The sequence below is a fragment of the Oncorhynchus mykiss genome, chromosome 4 (genome assembly GCF_013265735.2).
Source record: "Oncorhynchus mykiss isolate Arlee chromosome 4, USDA_OmykA_1.1, whole genome shotgun sequence".
NCBI classification, from domain to species: domain Eukaryota; kingdom Metazoa; phylum Chordata; class Actinopteri; order Salmoniformes; family Salmonidae; genus Oncorhynchus; species Oncorhynchus mykiss.
This window is the reverse complement of record NC_048568.1, coordinates 18,854,237-18,882,095: the sequence shown is the minus strand read 5'-3', so window position 1 is coordinate 18,882,095 and position 27,859 is coordinate 18,854,237. Positions and strand designations below refer to the sequence as shown.

The 27,859-nt window shown below is 42.1% G+C and overlaps 1 protein-coding gene across 5 annotated transcripts in view; it reads right to left on the bottom strand.

Annotated features, from left to right (window-relative positions):
* Positions 1-2,399: 2,399 nt before the first annotated feature.
* Positions 2,400-27,859, bottom strand: part of LOC110522243 (vacuolar protein sorting-associated protein VTA1 homolog) — a 48,020-nt gene continuing 22,560 nt past the window's right edge. For 3 of the 5 annotated variants that reach the window (XM_036975808.1, XM_021600467.2, XM_021600469.2), the window contains exons 4-8: positions 15,153-15,228; positions 13,828-13,939; positions 7,554-7,769; positions 6,045-6,125; positions 2,400-3,957 (exon numbers count right to left, since the gene is read on the bottom strand). In XM_036975808.1, coding sequence (XP_036831703.1) covers positions 3,812-3,957; positions 6,045-6,125; positions 7,554-7,769; positions 13,828-13,939; positions 15,153-15,228 — 631 coding nt within the window. In that variant the 3' untranslated portion in view covers positions 2,400-3,811. The remainder of the gene's footprint in view (positions 3,958-6,044; positions 6,126-7,553; positions 7,770-13,827; positions 13,940-15,152; positions 15,229-27,859) is intronic. The other 2 variants (XM_036975809.1, XM_021600468.2) reach the window with 1 other exon arrangement.

The following is a 27,859-nucleotide window of genomic DNA, read 5'->3' as shown; positions in this document are numbered from 1 at the left end:
GATGTCATGGAAATAGCATGTTCCTAATGTTTTGAAGAATATCTTATAAATGCTTAATGAGCTTAGTTCAACTGTCTAACACCATCAGAACCCCAAACCCCCAAAGTTGTGTTATAGATCTGTCATTCTCATTGAAAGCAAGTCTAAGTAGCATTCTATGTGCGTTATTTCTATGCTTCCCGTTCTTGAGTTTTTGCCAGTTTTACTTTACACCAGGTTCAAACAGCTGAAAATCAATATTGTTGGTTAGGGAAAATATATTTCACTGCGGTTTAGATGGTACAACGATTATCTACACTATACTTGCTTGTTTTGCCACATAAACTGAAATTAACTATTAGAATTTTAGCAACCATGAAATTGCAGAGTGATTTCTGCATAGTGCATCTTTTATGGAATCTATTGAACTGAGGGAGGACAGGACTGAAACAAGTTCCTGCATAGTGGAATTTAGTATGTAGGCCATGAATGATCCAAGCAATTTTGCTTTCAATGGCAGTTTAGAATGATCTTCCTTTGAGATAACTTAACAGGGTTGGATATCTGAATTCAGCCTGGTCTCATAGACTAGCTGTAACATAGTAAACATACATCTGGGACACTCAAATGAGTACGATATGTCATGTTTGGTTACATAAAACAGGTTACTTAAGGCAAACATGAAAGGAGGATGGTTGAGTGGGTGTCTGTATTACGTGAACATCTAGCTATCCAAATTTGATCACAGACAAATTATAATTTTAGCTAACTAGCAACTTTTCAACTAGTTATTAGTTTTGAGCTACTTTGCAACTACTTAGCATGTTAGCTAACCCTTCCCGTAACCCTAACCTTAACCGTTTTAGCTAACCCTTGTCCTAACCCCTACCCTAGCTAACGTTAGTCACAACAAAGTAGAATTCATAACATATAAGTTTTGCAAATTCGTAATATTTCATACGAATTGTAATTTGTAACATAGCGTACAAAATGGATGGACATCCACAAATGAATACCTACCACGTGAAACATAATATATCATACTAAATGGAGTGTCCTGGATTCACGTACAGAATAATACAAAATGCATGCCTCATACACTTTTTCATCTTTTCGTTCTCCAAAGCCATCACTTTTGTGTAGTTGAGGTTTAACCACAGCCAAAATATAAAATTATATGTATTCTATTGTTGATGGAACTATTGAGTTTATTGTAGCTCCTTAATTGGGTTGGGGGGTTCTATTAAGATAATGAGACATGACAGATCTTTGAATGAAACTATGGGAAGCACTTTATCCCATCTTCCAAAACATCCCAAAATAGAATAGAACATTGACAGTTTTATGGCGTGACAATACAGCTATAAACTAACTTTCAGATATGGTTCCCTAAATGACGGACAATAGCCTGGCAAAAGTGATTCCGTTTCCAGTTGTGAGTGACCTATACAGCTGGGGACACAGCTGTTTTATAATGGCGGGGAGGCTTTAAACTATTCCAAAAGCCAAGGAAGTAGCTCCTACCAGTACATAATGAATCATGACAAAGGGATGATCAAACCCAGCTGATGTTCTCACAGTACTGTCAAGTGAGCTAAATAGGGCCAGTATTGATGTCATGTGAGCAGTGTTTACGTTGTGTGTATGGGTGGTATACTAACCATAACAATATAAATTGAAATGTTGCAAAATAACTGTGGAAAGCAATACATGTCCGCATCTTGTCCCCATGACCTCCAATACTTACCATACCGCACAGAGTTAAGGTGCAGTTGTTCACGGTCACAGAGAGAGAATTACCAATTTCAATTGACGTGCGACTTCTCTCCCCCATCAACTACATGCTAGAAAAAATACGTAGAAGGAATCCACCTGATTTTCATTTGCATCAACACCATGCCCATCAACAAGGAAGGAAGGGACTCAGGCAAATACAGATGCTGGTGGTGATAGTTCAGCCAGTCGAGAGATAAAGGGCCAATGCCCTTTGTATAACTCTTAAGGCAACATGCAGGCAATGAAGAAAAACAATGAGCGTGATGACATCAAGAAACTAGGCATAGTAATCACATTGAACAGGTTGAGCAAACCTAAACATGACCCCAGACGACTAATTGTTCATTACCTGAATTAGTAGAAGCCTAAGGACACTCAAAGAACTTGGTATTTGCGGTACCTCTCCTGTCTCATTCATATTTTAATGGGGTGTAACCTGATTGATTTAATGAACAAAATGTGCTGGAAGGTATCAGTGTGGTATTTTGCAAATGCAGGACTCAAAAATGTCAGTCGGGGATCATGCAGTTCATTAAAGGTTTAATTTCCAGCATTTAATTTCAATGCCCCTTGTAAATGCAGCAGGGGACTCCCTGGTGAGATTACACATGTTCTAAATGGAATTGTTCACTCCTTTCATCTCATTGATTTACACATTTATTTAATATGTTGAGCCTTCAGAGTGAACATTCCACAGTGAGGTCCACTCAATTATCTGCTCTTAGAGTTTCAGCACATTTTAATAATCGCTAATGGCTGTACATTACAGTTCAATTACTGTTATCAAACGAACATTAAAAGGGAGAAGAGAAGGTCATCTTCAAAGCTTGGCTACATAAACAGAGCAAATGAGTTAAATACATTTCAAGTGGAGACAGCAGTCGAGAGGGATGTTGCGTTCTGGATAAATCTATTCAAATAACCCATCAACAGACTGTTGCGGTCTCTATGGTGTGGAGCACTGGCATGCTTCAATATTTCCCAGTTCAACATCACTATGGAAATGTATAAAATGATGAACAATAACTTAAATACTTTAATTGATGCGTTTTAATAAACGGGAAAATGAGTCCTTCATTTAAGTACACATCAATAAATGAAATGAACAATTTAGAAATATTAGAAACACAAAATTCACTCAAGAAACTTCTGCATATTTGAGGATGGACCAATCTACTGCTCAGTCAAAGATCAGAGCATCCAAAAGTCCAAGTTTCGTGACGGGAAGGGCTTTCAACTAAAGTGACAATACTTCTCTATGGGGCGGTTTCCTGGACACAGATTAAGCCTAGTCCTAGACTAAAAAGAATGCACAATGGCTAATCTCCATTAAAATAGCTTTTTAGTCTAGGACTAGGCTAAACTTATGTCCAGGAAACCAACCGTATATGTCCCCTTCTTGTTGAACAAAAGTCCTCCTCAGTTTTGTTTACTAAAGCAGACAGTATCAGTATATACAAACAGGTCACCAACCATCAATCAATTTACACATTTTATTGAAATTGTGTTGATGCAGAAACGACAGTCCTTTCACCCGAGAAAACAAGGCAAATAGATACTGTATTGAAAACACAGTAAAAGGGCAGATCAATGTCGCCTGAAAATAGGGGATTATATCTACTGTCTACTTCAAGCATTGGGCTACTTTACTGTACGTAAAATTGATGAGAAATGTGGTATTTTTTGAACTGCAACATGAGTACGTTCCCAAAACGTGCATGCATAGAAAAGTGTTATCAAACTACAGTGAATAGGTTGTTCGTGAAAACTAATATAAGGAGGAAATTAGCAGGGGATAAATGCACCGTTTTAACATACAGGCTCGGGAAGTCTTTAGTGAGCAACTCACTAGTTATGGACAGCCATGATGGAAGCTCCACAGCAGGAGTCCAATATGGAGACACAGATGTCATTGTTGTTTACGTTATGTTGGGACAGAATTGCTTTCTTCAGACGGATACAGCTGGGGTTGCTGTAGATTATAGGGTAACGGTCTCAGTTCTTCTGGGCCAGATCAGCGATGTAGTGATACAGTGACGCCGGGGGACAATGGGTCTCATTCTTTGCCAGTGGTAAGCAACTTCAGGGCCTTCTGCAGATTCTGCACCGCCGTGCCCACGTCTTCGTACTGCAGGGCACTGCCGGCGTACTTACAGTACTTCTGAGCTCTGGTGTAGTCCTCTGGCGTGAGGCGCACGTCACCTGCCGAGACAAAGAATAAGGAGTTTCTTTGAGACAAGTGTAATTATTGAAAATAAAAGTTACATTCTATAATGTGATCTCTTAATTAAGAGAGATTGTGTGTGAGTAACACACGCCTCTCCTATTTGACTCCCTCACTGACCCGCCCTATTAGGTCATAAATTGTCTGAAGCAGACCAGCCTGAAACAGCTCTCTGATTTCTCCTTGAACTCAAAACGTATTTCACAAATCCAACCACACTCTGCAATATCACCAGAATTTGAGACACTGGCCATAAGTCCCATGACCATTTTTACAATATAAGACACTATTTAAAACTCTTAAAGAACCATGTCGGTCTAGACACATATGCTAAGCATTTTTAGTTTCTTCAGAATTCAACATGTTTTAAAGCACATTTGTGGTAACATGAACATAAACATTGAATGGTGTCTTTCAAAATGATAGGTTTCTTGTGTATGTGTTAAGTAATGTTACTGCCTATTAATCGGTATGGACAATGACTAAGAACATGTGGTTTTGCAACATGTTAAAAACTAGAGGGAGGAAAAACGGACATGATTGAGGATACTTGCTTACCCTTTCACTCCGCTACAGTGAGTGATATACTAAAATATGATGATCATGGACCAAATTTCCCCAATCTTGCATTGTCTACCGGTGACTGTCCCATTTACAAAAAAATGTAAATAAACATTACGGGCAAAAAGTATTCATGTATTAGCCACATGGCAAGGGATGCATTTGTGGCTTGCCACAAGAAGCTCCCATTTACCACCAGGCATTTAAATGATAGGGTTATGCCGAGGTTGGGTAGATTCTGAACACTTGTGTTAAATCAAGGCAGACACTGGTGGGCATTAAGGTAATTTTATAACCTTGGCCCTTCAGAATATACCACTATGCAAATGCTGTTCCATCTGAGGAAAGATTTGCACAGCTCTGAGGGTAGGTTAAATGGTCTGGTCACAGACCATCACTGCACTCTCAACTGTTTTCAAAACATCGCCTAAGGCCTCCTCAAATAGAGAAACAGAATGTCAATATTCTAACGTTTATCGGTTTCTTCTTATTTTGCTTGGCTTTGAAGGTCATAAATTAAAGTGATACTTCAGGAATTTGGCAATGAGGCCCTTTATTTACATCCCTAGAGTCAGATTAACTCGTGGATACCATATTTATGTTTCTGTGTCCAATATAAAAGGAAGTTAGAGGTAGTTTCGCGAGCCAATGCTAACTTGTATTAGCACAATGACTGGAAGTCTATGGGTATCTGCTAGGATGCCAGTCATTGCGCTAACGCAAGTTAGCAATTGCGCTAGTGCTAGGGATAGATCAGGAAAAATCACAGGTGAACAGCATTGTTTAACTATTATACTGTTCACTTTTATTCTATAAACTTCTAGCAGCGAATTTTAAAAATGTGCCTCAGTGTATTTGGTAATGTTATGTAAATAAGGTATGCTGTTTTTATTTTTAATACATTTGCAAAAAATCTTTGACCTTTGTCATTATGGGGTATTGTGTGTAGATTGATAACGAAAAACGTAAATTTGATCCATTTTAGAATAAGGCTGTAACGTAACAAAATGTTGAAAAAGTCAAGGGGTCCGAATACTTTCCGAATGCACCGTACGTCCTGTGTAACACTATCACACTGGCTCCTGCTGCGTAAGCCATGTAATTATCACCTCTCATGCCAACCAAACGCTGTGTTTTCTGCTCTCTATTCATTAACATTTATTAATGCTGCATTGTCATGACACTGCAATTGGTAATGTAGTCATTTTCTTTTCATCAGCCAGTGATTATTTGGGTTTTGTCTGTGGTCATATTTTTCCCACCAGCGCTGGAAACCAAGAGCCCGAAGTCTGTTTTCCATAAAGCATTTTATGAGGAGACCTGCCATGTGCCAGTCTTTCTCCACCCCTCACGCCCCCACCCTTCGTCTCCTCACAGCCAGGAGGTGGTGGTTTTGGGGTGTGTGTGAGGCGAGTTGAGCCCCAGGGTGCCTGGTGAAGGGAAGGGGGTACTATGTGGTCCCTGTCCTGTTCTCGCTCCTTACCTTCCTGCTCTTACTCCTTACCTTCCTGAGTGGCATTCCGCTGTGAGGGGTCGACCGCTGGAATGCTTCGGGGAACAGGCACTGGTTTAATGGCTTCTCCTGCTAACACAGGGGAACAGGGCAGAGTTAGTCCAGTCCACCTCTCTAGTCCACCCAGAACCTCTAGAGTCCAGGAAAAACAACACAGGGCACTTTCAACTTCTGCTACGCCACAACCAAGAAATGTGTTGGCTAACGCTGGGATATGACTTTATGATGTATAAAGACAAGTGGTTTGAATGCACTTGGAGACCAGTCCTCAGTCCATTCACTCCAACCAAATGGATGATTGACTGCAGATCTATGATGAAAACAAGGTGACATTTGATGATCATAATCTGGAACAATGTTAATTTTTCTCCTCACAGCCAATGTATAGCCTCCTGAAACAGGTTCCAGCTACATTGGTCCAAAAAAACAAGGAAAGTCCTGAGGGAAATCTGTGCAGATACATTTCATGTGTTTGTATTGCAGGATCTGGGGTTTGCAGCGTGGCGTGTCGCCCCCAATTCAATTAGCGCCTGGGCACCTCTGGGGTCACTGGGTGGAGACCAGTCATTTCCTCTGTGCCTGGGAGCCAGTGGGCTAATCACAGAGGACACAGGCAGGCCCTGGGCCTCCGGGGGAAAGCACCCTATCAGGGCTTCAGAATGGACCCTGCTCTCACTGACCCCCTGCCTTCACCCCTGGCTCTGCTCTGACTCTGATCTTTAAAAAGGTAGAGTGAGAGAGTGATAGCAGGGAAAACAGGAAGACACGCAGGGTAAAGTCAGCAAGGCAAAGACCAGGACAGACCTCTGCCGCCCACGGCCTGCCAAGACTGAGTCAATAAGGAAACTATGATAAATCTCAACTGTCCATATTACATCCACAACCTATGTTGATGTCCTTTATCATCAACAGCAACCTTAATGAGCCTGTGGCATATTCATAATAACCACTAGAGAATGAATAAACAAACATATATCATTGGTCTTTGTCTGGTGGGGCTGTTACAAATGACTGAGTGTTGGCTGCTTTGTGTGATTCAACGGTCCCCTGGGTGATATGGGACACAAGTCAGCCGCAAAGAAAGCAGTCATTAGGGTTCATTACACAATCCTGTCTCTCCGCTCACAAAAGACCTGCCAAGGAAAAATGCCAAAATATACAAGACGGGTATAATGGCAAAGTGTATCCCATAGGCTTGAGCAGAGCTGTACTCACGTTATGTCAGGGGGAACACCACTCTGTTATACATCAGGAGAAGTTAGCGAAAAATGGTCAGATGAAGAATTAGCCTAGTCAAACTAGACAAGGAAATAATTAGTCAAGTCTATGTAGTCTTCATCATGACCATTCTGTCTCTCTGCTAGAGCTGATCATGTTTGTAATCACAAAGAAAGACTGCACTGATCCATCTAAAGATATGAACAGCTCATGAGTAGCAATCTAAAGGCTCTGATGAGTGTTGTGGATGACAGGGTGGTGTGTATAGCTCCTATACTGTACCTGTAGGTGGAGGGAGCTCTGCAGGTGTGTTGGCTGGGCAGTGGGCTCCATGGGGGATGTTGATATTGTTGTAGTTGGTGGGGGGGTAGGGGGGACCCCCCATGGACCCAGACCCCTGGTTTGGATCCCCAAAGCCGGGCTGGAAATGAGGTGGAGACTGGGGCTGAGCAGACTGGGAAGAGGGTCCCCTTCCACCCTCAGCACCATACTCCTCATCTGGGGAGACGAGGAGGGAAAAAAGAAGAGAGGAATTTAAGACACAGTTAAAGTCGGAAGTGTACAGACACTTAGATTGGAATCATTAAAACTCGCTTTTTAACCATTCCACAAATTTCTTGTTAACAAACTATTGTTTTGGCAAGTCGGTTAGGACATCTACTTTGTGCATGACAAGTAATTTTTCCAACAATTGTTTACAGACAGATTATTTCACTTATAATTCACTGCATTCCAATTCCAGTGGGTCAGAAGTTTACATACACTAAATTGACTGTGCCTTTAAACAGCTTGGAAAATTCCAGAAAATGATGTCATGGCTTTAGAAGCTTCTGATAGGCTAATTGATGTAATTTAAGTAAATCGGAGGTGTACCTGTGGATGTATTTATAGGCCTACCTTCAAACTCAGTACCTCTTTGCTTGACATTATGGGAAAATCAAAAGAAATCAGCCAAGACCAAGAAAATTGTAAACCTCCACAAGTCTGGTTCATTCTTGGGAGCAATTTCCAAATGCCTGAAGGTACCACGTTCATCTTTACAAACAATAGTACGCAAGTATAAACACCATGGGACCATGCAGTCGTTATACCGCTCAGGAAGGAGACGCGTTCTGTCTCCTAGAGATGAACGAACTTTGGTGCGAAAAGCGCAAATCAATCCCAGAACAGCAGCAAAGGATGTGGTGAAAATGCTGGAGGAAACAGGTACAAAAGTATCTGTATCCACAGAAAAACGACTCCTACATCGACATAACTTGAAAGGCCGCTCAGCAAGGAAGAAGCTACTGCTCCAAAACCGCCATAAAAATGCCAGACTACGGTTTGCAACTGCACATGGGAACAAAGATCGTACTTTTTGGAGAAATGTCCTCTAGTCTGATGAAACAAAATAGAACTGTTTGGCCATAATGACCATCGTTATATTTGGAGGAAAAAGGGGGAGGCTTGCAAGCCAAAGAACACCATCCCAACCGTGAAGCACGGTGGTGGCAGCATCATGTTGTGGGGGTGCTTTGCTGCAGGAGGGACTGGTGCACTTCACAAAATAGATGGCATCATGAGGATGGAAAATTATGTGGATATATTGATGCAACATCTCAAGACATCAGTCAGGAAGTTAAAGCTCGGTCGCAAATGGGTCTTCCAAATAGACAATGACCCCATGCATACTTCCAAAGTTGTGGCAAAATGGCTTAAGGACAACAAAGTCAAGGTATTGGAGTTGCCATCACAAAGCCCTGACCTCAATCCTAAAGAACATTTGTGGGCAGAACTGAAAAAGTGTGTGCGAGCAAGGAGGCCTACAAACCTGACTCAGTTAAACCAGCTCTGTCAGGAGGAATGGGCCAAAATTCCCCCAACTTATTGTGGGAAGCTTGTGGAAGGCTTCCTGAAAGGTTTGACCCAAGTTAAACAATTTAAAGGCAATGCTACCAAATACTAATTGAGTGTAGGTGATGAAAGAAGCAAAAGCAGAAATAAAGTCACTCTACTATTATTCTGACATTTCACGTTATTGAAATAAAAGTGGTGATCCTAACTGACCCAAGACATGGAATTTGTACAAGGATTAACTGCCAGGAATTGTGAAAAACTGAGTTTAAATGTATTTGGCTAGGGTGTATGCAAACTTCCAACTTCAACTGTATGTAGTTTGCAGTCCCTCAGACCTCGGTCATGGAGCTCATACTGTTTGCACACAGATTTATAGTAAACTTTTCACATTGACAATGGATAACTGGCCTGCCCCCATATCACGTCAGTTATCTGATAAGGCTGAACTTACACAAGACTGAATGTTAAGTACTGATATGAGGTATAAATCTATAAACAACCCAATAAAATATATTACGGCACATGAAGTCAGAGGACAACATGCAGATATACTGCCCACTGAGTTACATAATTTCCTTGCTGTGGCAACAATATTAGAGGCTAACTCAACCAAATAGGTCACAAACACTTTTTCATCAAAGCACAACAGGATGCTACACTTTATCTTGGTAAATCCCTTTCAAAAACATTTCCCACAGTTTTTTTGTTCTCCAATCATGTGGATTTTACTTCTGAAGCTTCAATTCGCAATATGCTTCAATCTAATTCGAAGACCATGATTGGTTCATTTGTCACTGTGGAGACCGTTGTGTGGGTATGCTTCAAGATGAAAATACGTGCACCACCAGGTCCCAGACCAGCCATCCTCTCCTCACGCCGTCTTGTGCAAATAGGAGGAATGAGTCACCAAGGAGGCCCTTTTTTCCCTTCATGCAACCAGTGATGCAAAGGAACGTTACAGGAATCCTTACAGCCATGGAAGTGGATATGAGCTTCCAACACACAAGGACAGCTTCTTGGCATGGATTGGCTGAGGTGAATTAGAGATGGCCACTTTGGGGCAATGTGCCGAGTGCCGGCATACTGCTCAAACGGAACGATGTGAACACTAAGTTGTGGAGAAACATACCAGGCATTAAGCCTAATTTTTCTTATGCAAAGATGAAACGTAAGATTGAAAGAGAAGTACTTGAGTAACGACAACATATAAAAGACTAAACATATTGGACTTTAAAAGACTATTCAGACAAAAAAAAAAAAAAAAAAAAAGTGTCAAGTGTTTTGTGTATACTGAACTTCAATGGGCTTAACAGGAAAAGGTTATCTACTCAGTCTTTGAGCTGCGATATGCACCATATGTTTCTAAAGCACAGTGAGCCAAATCCCAGAAGAACAAGCTTAAATCCTGTCATGCAGAGAGAAAAAAAGTAGGAAATTCCATTTCAGGGGTATGGCGCCTGTTTTTTTAGACTCATTAAAAGTAATACTATGCTCAAAACATATTTTAGAGTGACCAGATTTAATTGAAAGAAAATATTAACCCCAAACATATTTTCGGAGATTAAAAATCCTACATTGTATGTGCCTACATGTGCTATATTTGACACCACTTTGGACATAGATCCCTAACCTCCATAAAATGAAACATTTTCATAGATGTTTCTGTGTCAGCCTTAAAACCATTTCCTCTGCCAATATTTGTGTTTCTCTAGCATATTGCCCCGTTTCCCCGCCCAGACTTAAGGTGAAATTATATGGCTGGAGGAGGCTAACACAAATAAACTGTCTGGGCTTATGTGACAACGTCGGCATTTGTCGTGGTGCGAAAGACCGTCTACGGGAAGACGCAGAGGATTGAGGGGCTAATTGGAGGGGGTAGGCCACATGAGGATGGGGAGGCCTGGTCCCAGAACATCTCTCTGAGATATGGAGACCTATGGAGCTGTGTAACAGGAACCGGGTATTTTCCCTGCAGACACTCTCTCTGCTCTGATCACTCACAGCCCAGCTCTGCACAGCCTCAGCCTCACACACTGAGCAGCATTGTATCCTACTTACTTGCAGAGGGGGATCTTGATTGCTCCGAGATAAAAACCCCCCCTACCTCGCTCCTCTCTTTGGATCAGATGAAACTCCCACGATTAGAGCCACGTGAGAGACAGACAGTAAAGATAAAGTCACACATTATGTCTGAATCAGTGAAAGGAGCAGAGACAGGAGCTGTAGTTGAGCGTTTCGCCAATGGCCCACTTAATCTTGATTTGTGCCAATAACAGTTGGGAGTGATGGGCGTTTTAAATGGGTGTTGACAGCGACTCTAGCACAAGGGCTTGGTTCAGTTGGACCCAATAAATGGCCAGCAGGGTGAAAAAGTGCACAGGGATAATGAGTGACAGAGACTGTGAAGAAGGGATCGTAAACAGATGTAAAGATTTTAAATCGAACGCAAGTCTCGAGGCTCGGAATGCTGCCTTGTGCATAGGACAGACAATCCCTTAGATTGAAAGGATATGCATTAAATTCAGTCCTGCAGTCACAGCCCAGTGATACACTGCATAGAAACGTTCCTTCTCGTAATGACACTCCGAAATGACGTAGATTTTAAACCAATAATAAGATTCAAACAAAGTAGCCGCAAGGCAATTTTCGTGCTGCTTCTTATCAGAGTTGAGCTGGTGAGTCTTCTACTTGGCCAAAAGGACAACTCTCAAACATGACAGATGATGGATAATGTAATTGATTGGCGACTGCAGAGGTATTGAACGTTCTGAAAGAGTCCCTAATCCTAATGATAGACTGAAAAAGACACTTCAGCACATTACTGATGCCCTGTGAGAAAATGTTGACCGTATTTGTAGCTTGTGAAGCTGAATTGGAGTTAAACTCTACTTTCCATGCTTTGCCCTCAACCCACTGCTTATTTGAGATGTGTCCTTATTTTTCGCAAAATGTTAAGGATTCAAATACGTCTGTACTAATTTCCATCGTTTGGTGGCATGGCTACAAAACAAGCGTGCCTTCACTGACTGGACTGGACTTGTGGGCAACATGGCAAGCAGCTTGCACTTGTTTGTTCTGCCTCTGGCTCACTCTTCAATCGGGACAGGGTTCAGCACCACGGTTGAGGCTTGGGGAAAGTATGCTAATCAACAAAGTTGCTTCCTATTGGCTCTCTGTCATTTCAACAGTGTTTTCCTCCATTCCGTTCCCCTTGCTAATCATCTCTTCCTCCTTGGGAAGTGGAAAGTCAAGCAAATATGTATCTGAGACAATGCAGTCACTGTGGGTCCTAAACAAAGCAAGATTTATTCCCACACGTAGGTTTCAATAACCTACTAAACAGGTCAAATATAAGACAGTAAAACCAATAAAAATGTCAAAATGGCTATGAATCTAAAATAAGCTAATAGAAAAATCTGAAAATCTATCCCATATCAAAATACAGTAAAACAAATCAAGAGTAAAAAGCCCAAAATCCCAAAATGAACACCCAAAGTACAGTCTCTGCTCATCATTGTAACACATCCTATTTTATTTTCCATTTACACTCTGTTTTCATGTAATAATGAGCAACGGGCCACCCTCTTCCTGAGTTGTGTGACAGACATGTGGAAACAGTGAGATGCAGTGATAAGATCCTGATGTGTGTGGACTGAGTTAGACTCAATACGAGGGAGAGGAGAGAATATGATATCAGCTTTTTCTTGGCAATGTTACACATCAGTGGGAATAACCATACATGATGTCACCACTTACAGAGGGAGGCCCACATTCAAAACAGGCAGGAGGGAGGGGAGGGACGTTACTCTCCCCACACAAAGAGCTTAACTACACCAGAAAGTAGGCTACGTCTAAAACTAGCCTTCAGACAGTCATACTGTAACTTCTATTCAATTGTGTGGCTAAAACAAAAGAGATGAAATAGGGGACAGACCAGCCGCATGTTCATTTAGAGACCCTGCCCCCATAGTTTCAGTCTGGGTGCGGGTTGGGTCGCAGTAGAGTGGAGGGCTCCAGAGATGACTTCATCGCTGACATGTGGTGCTCAGGTCAAACGTACTGTATCACACCCAGCAGATGTTCAGAGAGGAGCACAGTGATCTAACCGCGCCATGCTCTGCTTCATATCACACTCTAACCGGTGGTTAGGAGGGTCCCCAGGCCCTGTCCACCACAGGCAACATCTGTACCGCCTGGCCGACCACTCAGTTCTAAGTTCGAGATGTAGTTACTCTGGGAGTCTTGGTCTCTAAAGGGTGTTACACACAAACCAACATAAGACTGACTGTACCACAATAATACACACTCATTTTAAGACTGTTCTTAACCAGTGGATGTCAGCCGCAAACCTTCAATCCAAAGGTTTAGTAACATATACTTCTGACAACACAGCCACGGGGTAAAACTACCTACCCTTGGCCCTTCCTGACCCTCTAAGGATAAGGGGTTGAAAAAAAATCATTAAACAAATATCAGCTCTCTCTCACACACACACACACACACACACACACACAAAGCCACTGCGAGCCTCCGAGGCTGCACTCTCAGACTTGATAAGGCACACAATGAGGGCCAACCTTTACTGACTGGAGCAGCACGTCACCCAGACGGAGGAAAGCGGGTCTAAAAGGCTCCTGAAGGAAAGGCCAGGAGAAGAGGTATTTTCTTAACGGGTCATAGTTTGTTTGGGTGGCTGTGCTGATAGAATATCAGTCCTTACCATATGTTTCCTCTTCATAGCCAGCAGGGCCAGCCTGTGGGGTTTCACCACTCTTCAGACAGTTGTGGATGTAAGTGGCCTTCCATCTCGCATACTTCCTGTGCTGGATGTTCTGAAAAAGGGTAAGGAGAGAGGGAGGTGGTGGTGAATAACACATAAATAATCAAGATTAGAGAAGTGAATTAAAAGCAATTAGATAAACAATGGAGACTGGAGGAAAGGGCTTCTGATACGACTGTTTTGATTTTCCTTTGGCTTACGGTGGAGGGATGGGGACAAGGTGAAGAAATGGCTGTGGTTTCTAACACCCAGGTCACGAAATTCATTAGAGGTTCTATGGACCTCATTTAAAAGTTCCCTCCTTGGTAATCTTATCTGTGGATGAATTAACTGGAAATTCTTTGGAGGAGCTAGTGAAAAACTTCACTAAACTACAGATTCACTTTAGTCAACAAGTAAATCCAGGTAGTTTCTGATTTACCACAATTCGTTAAATGACAATCAGTCACATGCACAGGGTCGCAGACGTAATTTCACGGTACAATGAAAAACTAAAATTAATTTCTAAAGCAACTAACACTATCATAATTATAATCTACCCCTGGAGATAACAATATACTAGACCTGAGGGAAGGTTTAGGACTGATGATCGCTATGATTTAACAGGCTCACATACAATCTGAGGAAGCTCTCTAGATCACCATCCACTAAAAGTTTTGTCCCTCCTCTCGATGGTGCTGAAATGTCCCTTTTTTTTGTAAGAAATCCAATCTCCCACAATGCATTGTGACATGCTTTGTATAAAAACGTATCTCCAGTAATCAGCGAGCGGGGGACTCTGAGGCGCCATTGTCTGGGTTAGTGTTACAGAGAGAAAGCTCCGTGTAAAAGCAGCCTGTCCAATGAGCTTTCTACAGAGGGAAAATGCCTGGCCCTTAGGGGGGAGAGAGCAGCCATTCAATGAAACATTGTCTGTCATCTGCCACTGTACATCTGCAGCCACGGAGACCCATGGAGATGCTTTAAAAAAGGCCTCTGCTGTGGAGATATAGTCTGTCTAGTTGTCTACTGTCCTGGGCTGGAGAGTCTATACGTTACAATCTTCACTATTTTCTCCCTCTTATTCTTTCCATGTCTTGGATTTTTTCATGGTTTTGAGAGCAGCTGTGGACTGATGGAAGGATGAAAATGTGGATAGCCAGTTCATAATACTTCAGACTAATTCACACAGTGTAAATGTATTAATGTGCTGAAATAAAAAAGGTAGATGTATTTACAATATAGTCTATAGGGCAGGATAAGTGTATTCCATATTGATGACTTACCTCCTCCGATAACTCGCCGAAAACTGACAGGACATCTAACAAAAGGCTAGATGTGTAGAAGGACTTAATCATATTCCTGCAAAGATAGACAGATATATATTTTTTAAATGTTCAAATTCATCACACTGTTGGATTCTTAATTAAGGCATACTGAGACCATTAAACTCAAGTGTTGAAAACCTGCCAGCCAATTGTGACAAATGTCTACAACAAGAAATGCTGCTTCACAGAACATGGATAATTCAATAATTCTCTAATAAACTCAGCAAAAGGATCCGGTCTTTCAAAGATCATTCGTAAAAATCTAAATAACTTTACAGATCATCATTGTAAAGGGTGTTTGCAAATAAACCCTGTGTGTTTGACGGTAATTTAGTTGTCTGTGTTTTTTTCGTTCTTACTGTTACTTTGTCACTATTATACTTTGCATGAGTTATGTTACGGCTCTCGTTACCATTCCCTCTAGACTGCCGGGCCAAAGGGATTCGTAACAAGGGGTGATGGTCGGATTCGCGTTTATCGTCGAAGGAATGAGCGTTACACCGAGGCCTGTACTCTGGAGCGGGATTGATTTGGAGGTGGATGGTCCGTCATGGTCTGGGGCAGTGTCTCACAGCATCATCAGACTGAGCTTGTTGTCATTGCCGGCAATCTCAATGCTGTGTGTTACAGGGAAGACATCCTTCTCCCTCACGTGGTACCCTTCCTGCAGGCTCATCCTGTCATGACCCTCCAGCATGACAATGCCACCAGCCATACCGCTCGTTCTGTGTGATTTCCTGCAAGACAGGAATGTCAGTGTTCTACCATGGCCAGCGAAGAGCCCAGATCTCAATCCCATTGAGCAAGTTTGGGACCTGTTGGATCGGAGGGTGAGGGCTAGGGCCATTCCCCCCAGAAATGTCCAGGAACTTGCAGGTGGCTTGGTGGAAGAGCGGGGTAACATCTCACAGCAAGAACTGGTGCAGTCCATGAGGAGGAGATGCACTGCAGTACTTAATGCAGCTTAATGCAGCTGGTGGCCACACCAGATATTGACTGTTACTTATACCCCCCCCCCCCCCCCCCCCCCCCTTTGTTCAGGGACACATTATTTGATTTCTGTTAGTCACGTCTGTGGAACTTGCTCAGTTTATTTCTTAGTTGTTGAATCTCGTTATGTTCATATACATATTTACACATGTTAAGTTTGCCGAAAATAAAACGCAGTTGACAGTGAGAGGACGTTTCTTTTTTTGCTGAGTTTGTGGGTTTGTCTCTTATGTGGTTGCATGATAATTGGGTCCAAACAGGTCCAGAATGACTAAACTAACTGTCTTGGGATTCAAATAGCAAACTATTTGCCCTGATACAACATTAGTCATGACACTAAGAGAGAGGACTGTGGGTCTGGAGCCAGAGTTCAGAGAGGACACCACTTGTGGGCATTCAGTGTAGATCACACGAGCGGAACCAGGGAAGGTAAATATGTCATAAAATCCCACAGCTGGTTCCAGAAAGCATAAACACAGGGATGTAAAAAAATGCAGAAACATAGGGGGCTTGCTTTCTGGGGGCTTCCAGTCCAGAGGTGTGTCATGTCAATGGAAGCCTTGTATTGGAGCCGTGCAGAGCAGAAAGTAGACCAATGTATTGAAAATCTGAAGGAAGTTTCTTATTTCAGGGTTAGTTCCCATAAACATTAAACTCTGCACCTCCACACATGACATAACGTAACATTTATGGCTTGTTTATATAGGTCCAGTTTCTTGTAAATCAAGACTTTTTGTGTTGGAGTGGAATATTAATATAGCCTAATTCTCGTAATACCGACTTGTATTTTAAAAGATTTTCCAAAATGTGGCTCTACACAGAACTGATGGCACCAGTTTCACTACAGACAGAAATTACAATCTATCCATTCATATACCCATACATCTCCATCTCTATATACAATGCATTTGGAAAGTATTCAGACCCCTTGACTTTTTCCACATTGTTACATTACAGCCTTATTCTAAAATTAATTAAATTGCCCCCCCCCCAAAAAAAAACAACAACCTGGAAATCACATTTACATAACTATTCAGACCCTTTACTCAGTACTTTGTTGAAGCACCTTTGGCAGCGACAACAGCCTTGAGTCTTATTGGGTATGACGCTACAAGTTTGGCACACCTGTATTTGGGGAGTTTCTCCCATTCTTATCTGCAGATCCTCTCAAGCTCTTTCAGGTTGGATGGGGAGTATTGCTGCACAGCTATTTTCAGATCTCTCCAGAGATGTTCGATCGGGTTCAAGTCCGGGCTCTGGCTGGGCCACTCAAGGACATTCAAAGACTTATCCTGAAGCCACTCCTGCGTTGTGTGCTTTGGGTTGTTGTCTTGTTGGAAGGTGAACCTTTACCCCAGTCAAGTCCGGAGCGCTCTGGAGTACGTTTTCATCAAGTATCTCTCTGTTCCATTCATCTTTCCCTCGATCCTGACTAGTCTCCCAGTCCCTACCGCTGAAAAACTTCCCCACAACATGATGCTGCCACCACCATGCTTCACCGTAGAGATGATGACAAGTTTCCTCCAGAAGTGACACTTGGTATTCAGGCCAAATAGTTCAATTTTGGTTTCATCAGAGAATCTTGTTTCTCATGGTCTTAGAGTCAATTAGGTGCCTTCCGTCTAGCCAATGTACCGTAAAGACCATTGGAAAGGCATTCCAGGTGACTATTTCATGAAGCTGGTTGAGAGAACACCAAGAGTGTGCAAAACTGTCATTAAGGCAAAGGGTGGCTGGCTACATTGAAGAATCTCAAAACTAAAATATTTAGACATGTTTAACACTTTTTTGGTTACTACATTATTCCATGTGGTATTTCATAGTTTTGATGTCTTCACTATTATTCTACAATGTAGAAAATAGTAAAAAAAATAAAGAAAAACCCTGGAATGAGTAGGTGTGTCCAAACTTTGACTGGTACTGTGTGTGATATATACAGTGGGGCAAAAAAGTATTTAGTCAGCCACCAATTGTGCAAGTTCTCCCACTAAAAAAGATGAGGCCTGTAATTTTCATCATAGGTACACTTCAACCATGACAGACAAAATAAGAAAAAAATCCAGAAAAATCACATTGTAGGATTTTTAATGCATTTATTTGCAAATTATTGTGGAAAATAAGTATTTGGTCACCTACAAACAAGCAAGATTTCTGTCTCTCACAAACCTGTAACTTATTCTTTAAGAGGCTCCTCTGTCCTCCACTTGTTACCTGTATTAATGGCATCTGTTTGAACTTGTTATCAGTATAAAAAAGACACCTGTCCACAACCTCAAACAGTCACACTCCAAACTCCACTATGGCCAAGACCAAAGAGCTGTCAAAGGACACCAGAAACAAAATTGTAGACCTGCACCAGGCTGGGAAGACTGAATCTTCAATAGGTAAGCAGCTTGGTTTGAAGAAATCAACTGTGGGAGCAATTATTAGGAAATGGAAGACATACAAGACCACTGATAATCTCCCTCGATCTGGGGCTCCACGCAAGATCTCACCCCGTGGGGTCAAAATGATTACAAGTACGGTGAGCAAAAATCCCAGAACCACACGGGGGGGGAACTAGTGAATGACCTTTCAGAGAGCTGGGACCAAAGTAACAAAGCCTACCATCAGTAACACATTACGCCACCAGGGTCTCAAATCCTGCAGTGCCAGACGTGTCCCCCTGCTTAAGCCAGTACATGTCCAGGCCCGTCTGAAGTTTGCTAGAGAGCATTTGGATGATCCAGAAGAAGATTGGGAGAATGTCATATGGTCAGATGAAACCAAAATATAACTTTTTGGTAAAAACTCAACTCGTCGTGTTGGGAGGACAAAGAATGCCGAGTTGCATCCAAAGAACACCATACCTACTGTGAAGCATGGGGTTGAAAACATCATGCTTTGGGGCTGTTTTTCTGCAAAGGGACCAGGACGACTGATCCGTGTAAAGGAAAGAATGAATGGGGCCATGTATCGTGAGATTTTGAGTGAAAACCTCCTTCCATCAGCAAGGGTATTGAAGATGAAACGTGGCTGGGTCTTTCAGCATGACAATGATCCCAAACACACTGCCCGGGCAACGAAGGAGTGGCTTCGTAAGAAGCATTTCAAGGTCCTGGAGTGGCCTAGACAGTCTCCAGATCTCAACCCTATAGGAAATCTTTGGAGGGAGTTGAAAGTCCGTGTTGCCCAGCAACAGCCCCAAAACATCACTGCTCTAAAGGAGATCTGCATGGAGGAATGGGCCAAAATACCAGCAACAGTGTGTGAAAACCTTGTGAAGACTTATTGAAAACATTTGACCTCTCATTGCCAACAAAGGGTATATAACAAATTATTGAGATAAACTTTTGTTATTGACCAAATACTTATTTTCCACCATAATTTGCAAATAAATTCATAAAAAATCCTACAATGTGATTTTCTGGATTTTTTTTCTCTAATTTTGTTTGTCATAGTTGAAGTGTACCTATGATGAAAATTACAGGCCTCTCTCATCTTTTTAAGTGGGAGAACATGCACAATTGGTGGCTGACTAAATACTTTTTTGCCCCACTGTATGTATGTATGTATGTATGTATGTATGTATGTATGTATGTATGTATGTATGTATGTATGTATGTATGTATGTATGTATGTATGTATGTATGTATGTATGTATGTATGTATGTATGTATGTATGTATGTATGTATGTATGTATGTATGTATGTATGTATGTATGTATGTATGTATGTATGTATATATATATATATATATATATATATATATATATATATATATATATATATATATATATATATGTCTTCAATTTCCTATAAAAACACATTTTGTGACCCTGAAACCATACTGAGTTCTTTCTTCAATAAACAGTGTAGAGCAGCCACTCACTCCCTCTCTGTCTTTGGCCATCATTAATCCAGGCTGACCACATTTCATCCATTCCCATGTACTGGACTGCTTTTACGTCTGTAGCCATGAAGTGCTTTGAAAGGCTAGTAATGGCTCACAACACCATTATCCCAGAAACCGTAGACCCACTCCAATTTGCATACCGCCCAAACAGATCCACAGATGATGCAATCTCTATTGCACTCCACACTGCCCTTTACCACCTGGACAAAAGGAACACCTGGTACGGCAACTGCTCGGCCTCCGATCGCAAAGGCACTTCAGAGGGTAGTGCGTACGGCCCAGTACATCACTGGGGCAAAGCTGCCTGCCATCCAGGACCTCTACACCAGGCGGTGTTAGAGGAAGGCCCTACAAATTGTCAAAGACCCCAGCCACCCCAGTCATAGACTGTTCTCTCTACTACCACATGGCAAGCGGTACCAAGCGGAGTGCCAAGTCTAGGACAAAAAGGCTTCTCAACAGTTTTTTACCCCCAAGCCATAAGACTCCTGAACAGGGTAACCAAATGGTTACCCGGACTATTTGCATTGTGTTCCCCCCCCCCACCCCCTCGTTTACACCGCTGCTACTCTGTTTATCTTACATGCATAGTCACTAACTATACATTCATGTACATACTACCTAATTGGCCCGACCAACCAGTGCTCCAACACATTGGCTAACAGGGCTATCTGCATTGTGTCCCACCACCCGCCAACCCGTTTTTACACTTCTGCTACGCTCTGTTCATCATATATGCATAGTCACTTTAACGATACCTACAAGTACATACTACCTCAATAAGCCTGACTAACAGGTGTCTGTATATAGCCTTGCTACTCTTTTTTCAAATGTCTTTTTACTGTTGCTTTTTTCTTTATACTTACCCACACACACACACACACACACACACACACACACATACTTTTTTTCCAAACCATTGGTTAGAGCCTGTAAGTAAGCATTTCACTGTAAGGTCTACCTACACCTGTTGTATTCGGCGCACGTGACAAATAAACGTTGATTTGGTTTGATTTGACTCTAAAAACCAGTCATGCACAGCGCCGTGGAAATCATCCTGATGTCTGGGACAATCACAGTAAATGCCTTCGCACCGGCTCACCTAAACCGGAGGTTAAATAAGATTGGATTCAGTGAGAGGACAATTCAAGGCCAGACCGCTACTTCTGCAGACCTATTTATTTTACATTTATTTAACCAGGTAGGCAAGTTGAGAACAAGTTCTCATTTACAATTGCGACCTGGCCAAGATAAAGCAAAGCAGTTCAACACATACAACAACATAGAGTGGAGTAAAACAAACAGAGTCAATAATACAATAGAAAAATAAGAGCAAATGAGGTGAGATAAGGGAGGTAAAGGCTAAAAAAGGCCATGGTGGCAAAGTAAATACAATTTAGCAAGTAAAACACTGGAATGGTAGATTTGAAGTGGAAGAATGCAAAGTAGAAATAATGGGGTGCAAAGGACCAAAAATAAATAAATAAATACAGTAGGGGAAGAGGTAGTTGTTTGGGCTAAATTATAGATGGGCTATGTACAGGTGCAGTAATCTGTGAGCTGCTCTGACAGCTGGTGCTTAAAGCTAGTGAGGGAGATACATATTTCCAGTTTCAGAGTTTTTTGTAGTTCGTTCCAGTCATTGGCAGCAGAGAACTGGAAGGAAAGGCGGCCAAAGGAGAATTGGTTTTGGGGGTGACCAGGGAGTGCGTGCTACAGGTGGGTGCTGTTATGGTGACCAGCGAGCTGAGATAAGGGGGGACTTTATACCTAGCAGGGTCTTGTAGATGACCTGGAGCCAGTGGGTTTGGCGACGAGTATGAAGCGAGGGCCAGCCAACGAGAGTGTAAAGGTCACAGTGGTGGGTAGTATATGGGGCTTTGGTGACAAAACGGATGGCACTGTGATAGATTGCATCCAATTTATTGAGTAGGGTGTTGGAGGCTATTTTGCAGATGACGTCGCTGAACTCGAGGATCGGTAGGATGGTCAGTTTTACGAGGGTGTGTTTGGCAGCATGAGTGAAGGATGCTTTGTTGTGAAATAGGAAGCCAGTTCTAGATTTAACTTTGGATTGGAGATGTTTGATGTGAATCTGGAAGGAGAGTTTACAGTCTAACCAGACACCTAGGTATTTGTAGTTGTCCACATATTCTAAGTCAGAACCGTCCAGAGTAGCGATGCTGGATGGGCGGGCAGGTGCAGGCAGTGATCGGTTGAAAAGCATGCATTTAGTTTTACTTGTATTTAAGAGCAGTTGGAGGCCACGGAAGGAGAGCTGTATGGCATTGAAGCTCGTCTGGAGGGTTAACACAGTGTCCAAAGAAGGGCCAGAAGTATACAGAATGGTGTGGTCTGCGTAGAGATGGATCAGAGACTCACCAGCAGCAAGAGTGACATCATGGATGTATACAGAGAAGAGTCGGCCCAAGAATTTAACCCTGTGGCAACCCCATAGAGACTGGCAGAGGCCCAGACAACAGGCCCTCCGATTTGACACACTGAACTCTATCAGAGAAGAAGTTGGTGAACCAGACGAGGCAATCATCTGAGAAACCAAGGCTATCGAGTCTGCCGCTGAGGATGTGGTGATTGACAGAGTCGAAAGCTTTGGCCAGGTCGATGAATACAGCTGCACAATAATGTCTCTTATCGATGGCGGTTATGATGTAGTTTAGGACCTTGAGCGTGGCTGAGGTGCACCCATGACCAGCTCTGAAACCAGATTTCATAGTGGAGAAGGTACGGTGGGATTCAAAATGGTCGGTAATCTGTTTGTTAACTTGGCTTTCGAAGACCTTAGAAAGACAGGGTAGGATAAGTCTGTAGCAGTTTGGGTCAAGAGTGTCACCCCCTTTGAAGAGGGAGATGACCGCGGCAGCTTTCCAATCTTTTGGAATCTCAGACGACAGGAAAGAGAGGTTGAACAGGCTAGTATTAGGGGTTGCAACAATTTCGGCAGATAGTTTTAGAAAGAAAGGGTCCAGATTGTCTAGCCAGGCTGATTTGTAGGGGTCCAGATTTTGCAAGTTGCTGTCGGGGGTGCAGGGCTGTTGACCGGGATAGGGGTAGCCAGGTGGAAAGCATGGCCAGCTGTAGAAAAATTCTTATTGAAATTCTCAATTATAGTGGATTTATCAGTGGTGACAGAGTTTCCTATCCTCAGTGCAGTCGGCAGCTGGGAGGAGGTGTTCTTATTCTCCATGGACTTTACAGTGTCCCAGAACTTCTTAGACTTTGTGTTGCAGGAAGCAAATTTCTGCTTGAAAAAGCTAGCCTTGGCTTTTCTAACTGCCTGTGTATATTAGTTTCTAACTTCCCTGAAAAGTTGCATATCACGGGGGCTGTTCGATGCTAATGCAGAACGCCATAGGATGTTTTTGTGTTGGTTAAGGGCAGTCAAGTCTGGAGAGAACCAAGGGCTATATCTATCTATATCTATATATACCTAACTGAAGGTTGTGCAATGTTTTTGTGGGTTTGTTGTTCATCTCACTGTGGTGTTGTGGAAACAAGATGGTGAGACGAAAAGAAAAACTAAATGCATCTTGAAGAACAATTAATGGCTGCCAGTAAGACTACTAGCCTATGTTGACAAATGGAGACCCGGGCGCCTATTGCAGATTGTTCAACTCTGCCCACTTCTCAGCTGTACACATCTGATGTACGTCATTGGCATTTGGTGTCATGACGCAGAGGGTGGGTCGTGGGGAAGGGGAGGTAAATGTGAAAACAGAAAGGGCTGAAACACCATGGAGGTTCATTTACAGCCTATATTTCTCAACACAAGTGTGCGCTTTCATGGCTTTTATCTGGCTGTTCAGCACATTGGACAGGAACTGGGCCTGCCTCGGGCTATTTACATGCATTATGTCAAAGGATTTGGACAGAGATCCTCACAAGAACTCAGTGATGGACTTCCACCCTTCAGCTATGAGATATTTTATCTCACCCCACTTTCATGCACTGTATTTCTTTTCAATATGAGGAAAAAAATAATTCACTGGAACAGAAGGATTTGAAAACACACATATTTCTTTTTATTTATTTTTTTACAACTGACCTGAGCTTAATTCTGAAAGAAATGTCAACACTTGTAACCTCGTCCCCAGGCTCAATTAACACTGTACTGTACATAGAGCCTAGTAACACAGAGTTACAGTTGCATTAAATGTGACTATGAAAAATGTAAATCACCTAGCAAAATGAATGTATTACATTGACCATATAATTTATAAATTGATTCAGAGTTCGGGCATATAAAGTTTAAATGTGAAAAATATTTCTAAGATACGTACTTCGAGATTTTCCAAACGCACTTATTTGTTTAAATCACTTGCGCTGCCCGCTTTGAAGTCCACAATGTACAGTCGTGGCCAAAAGTTTTGAGAATGACACAAATATTAATTTTCACAGTCTGCTGCCTCAGTTTGTGTGATGGCAATTTTCATATACTCCAGAATGTTATGAAGAGTGATCAGATGAATTGCAATTAATTGCTAAGTCCCTCTATGCCATGAAAATGAATTGAATCCCCAAAAAACATTTCCACTGCATTTCAGTCCTGCCACAAAAGGACCAGCTGCCATCATGTCAGTGATTCTCTCGTTAACACAGGTGTGAGTGTTGACGACGACAAGGCTGAAGATCACTCTGTCATGCTCATTGAGTTCGAATAACAGACTGGAAGCTTTAAAAGGAGGGTGGTGCTTGGAATCATTGTTCTTCCTCTGTCAATCATGGTTACCTGCAAGGAAACACATGCAGTCATCATTGCTTTGCACAAAAAGGGCTTCACAGGCAAGGATATTGCTGCCAGTAAGATTGCACCTAAATCAACCATTTATCGGATCATCAAGAACTTCAAGGAGAGTGGTTCAATTGTTGTGAAGAAGGCTTCAGGGTGCCCAAGAAAGTCCAGCAAGCACCAGGACCGTCTCCTAAAGTTGATTCAGCTGTGGGATCGGGGCACCCCCAGTACAGAGCTTGCTCAGGAATGGCAGCAAGCAGGTGTGAGTGCATCTGCACGCACAGTGAGGCGAAGACTTTTGGAAGATGGCCTGGTGTCAAGAAGGGCATCAAAGAAGCCATTTCTGTCCAGGAAAAACATCAGGGACAGACTGATATTCTGCAAAAGGTACAGGGATTGGACTGTTGAGGACTGGGATAAAGTCATTTTCTCTGATGAATCCCCTTTCCGATTGTTTGGGGCATCCGGAAAAAAGCTTGTCCAGAGAAGACAAGGTGAGCGCTACCATCAGTCCTACGTCATGCCAGCAGTAAAGCATCCTGAGACCATTCATGTGCGGGGTTGCTTCTCAGCCAAGGGAGTGGGCTCACTCACAATTTTGCCTAAGAACACAGCCATGAATAAAGAATGGTACCAACACATCCTCCGATGGAAACTTCTCCCAACCATCCAGGAACAGTTTGGTGACGAACAATGCCTTATCCCGCATGATGGAGCACCTTGCCATAAGGAAAAAGGGCGGCAGGGTAGCCTAGTGGTTAGAGCGTTGGACTAGTAACCAGAAGGTTGCAAGTTCAAATCCCCGAGCTGACAAGGTCGTTCTGCCCCTGAACAGGCAGTTAACCCACTGTTCCTAGGCCGTCATTGAAAATAAGAATTTGTTCTTAACTGACTTGCCTAGTTAAATAAAGGTAAAATAAAAAGACCCAAAACATCAATATTTTGGGTCCATGGCCAGGAAACTCCCTAGACCTTAATCCCATGAGAACTTGTGGTCAATCCTCAAGAGGCGGGTGGACAAACAAAAACCGACAAACTCCAAGCATTGATTATGCAAGAATGGGCTGCCATCAGTGGCCCAGAAGTTAATTGACAGCACGCCAGGGCGGATTGCAGAAGTCTTGAAAAAGAAGGGTCAACACTGCAAATATTGACTCTTTGCATGAACTTCATGCAATTGTCAATAAAAGCCTTTGACACGTATGAAATGCTTGTAATTATACTTCAGTATTCCATAGTAACCTCTCACAAAAATATCTAAAGACACTGAAGCAGCAAACTTTGTGAAAATTAATATTTGTGTCTTTCTCAAAACTTTTGGCCATGGCTGTACAGAAGGGGGGAGGTTCTAAGTGTTATGCTAGATGGTAATGGACTGTTAGATCAGACAATTAAAACCTGCAGTTGTTTTATCCAGTCCTGCCATAGGCTTTCATTCACGTTCCATTCTGAGGCGTTGTGAAACCAGACGGTTCGACAGAGAAAGAGCCAGCTGGTGGACGAGATTAACACTGGTACTGACAAGATTTTAAACCTTTGAAATTCAAAGCCCATAACTGGACAGTAACATAATAGGACAAAAGGTCCAATGCTTGTTCAATTATTTCCCTTTTATACTCGATGGATTCCCTAAAATATGGGACCATGCTGTTATTCCTGCAATTACCACCATTTAAGACTAGACGAAGTTATGTACATACTTAATGCCAATCAACAGAAAAAAAACAATATTTAAATTATGCATTTAGGGAAGCTACTTTTGTTTCATCAAAAGTTAACTTGTTGAGAACAGGACATGAATCATCAGAACCGGCGATTTTTCTTGCAACTCAAGTGATGAGTGAGTTTAATAAAAACATTGCTTGTTGCTTAGAAACAAATGAGCGGATTAGTGAAAACCTGTCAGCTTAAAATATGGGCGCAACGTTTTTAAAATCTAAATTGCTACCTTGCACAAGATGAATGGGGGAGACAGACATATGCAAAACGGATTGTCTTTAATTAGACCTGCTAAACTAAAATGTTTAACTTCTCTCCAGTGTTCAGGACTGTGGCTGGCACTGTATCTGGGGCCTGGAGTCACCACATAGGAGACAACATCCTGTACGCCAGGGTTCTCCAACCTTTTCTAGCATGAGAGCTACTTAGAAATTGGCACATTATTTTCTTCCCCTCTCCACTGCAACTCTTCCCCAGGTTTTTTCCTGTCAATATACCTGGTAAGATCTGTGTTTGTCCCCCACATTTCTCTTTTATATTTTCCCAAATTATGTTCTCAGTTACATTTTTGCTGGTTTTAGATCATTACATTTCTTTATTTTTTTTATTCACTCTTAAAATGTAAATTGTTCATAGATAAAAAAACAAAATAGGATGTTATGAGTCCATGTTAACGCTTAAATTACATCTGAAAACAATTCTTTTTTTAGGTCTGGAAGAAAACTAACACATTTCGATTTCTTTGTGTAATTCCCCTTTAATTGCTCATCTGGCCCTTTATTGCGCATCTAGCGAGAGAAGTATGTGTGTCTAATGTGCCGGTCTAGTGATGGCTCTGTACTGATACTCATTTCATGGCAAAGTTTGTAAATAACAAATAATAGATACAAATGATATACTTCTGCCAGGTAAGCCTACTTTGTAGTTAACATTTAAATTGATAAGGTATTGAGGAAAGTATTTCTGTCAACCCACAAGACGGTTATCACATCAACTGGTTACACATGGAGTGAGACACATGGAGTGAGACAAATCCGTGCACCACACAAACAGACAGGCAATATTGCTGGAAATTAATTGGCACGTTTTTGTGTTAGGTCTGGCTTGAAAGCCAATAGTGGCTAACTAGGGGTGGAATAATGTCAATGTTGCGTTGATTAGAATGGTAGCTTGCGGATAGTTCTGAGATTCGTTTACGACAGTTTGCAGTGAAACACATGATCATTGCATGTACTTTCAGAATTGTTTGGCGAGCTACTCATACGTGGGCTGCGAGCTACTGGTAGTAATGGGAGTGCTGCTGTGTAAAAC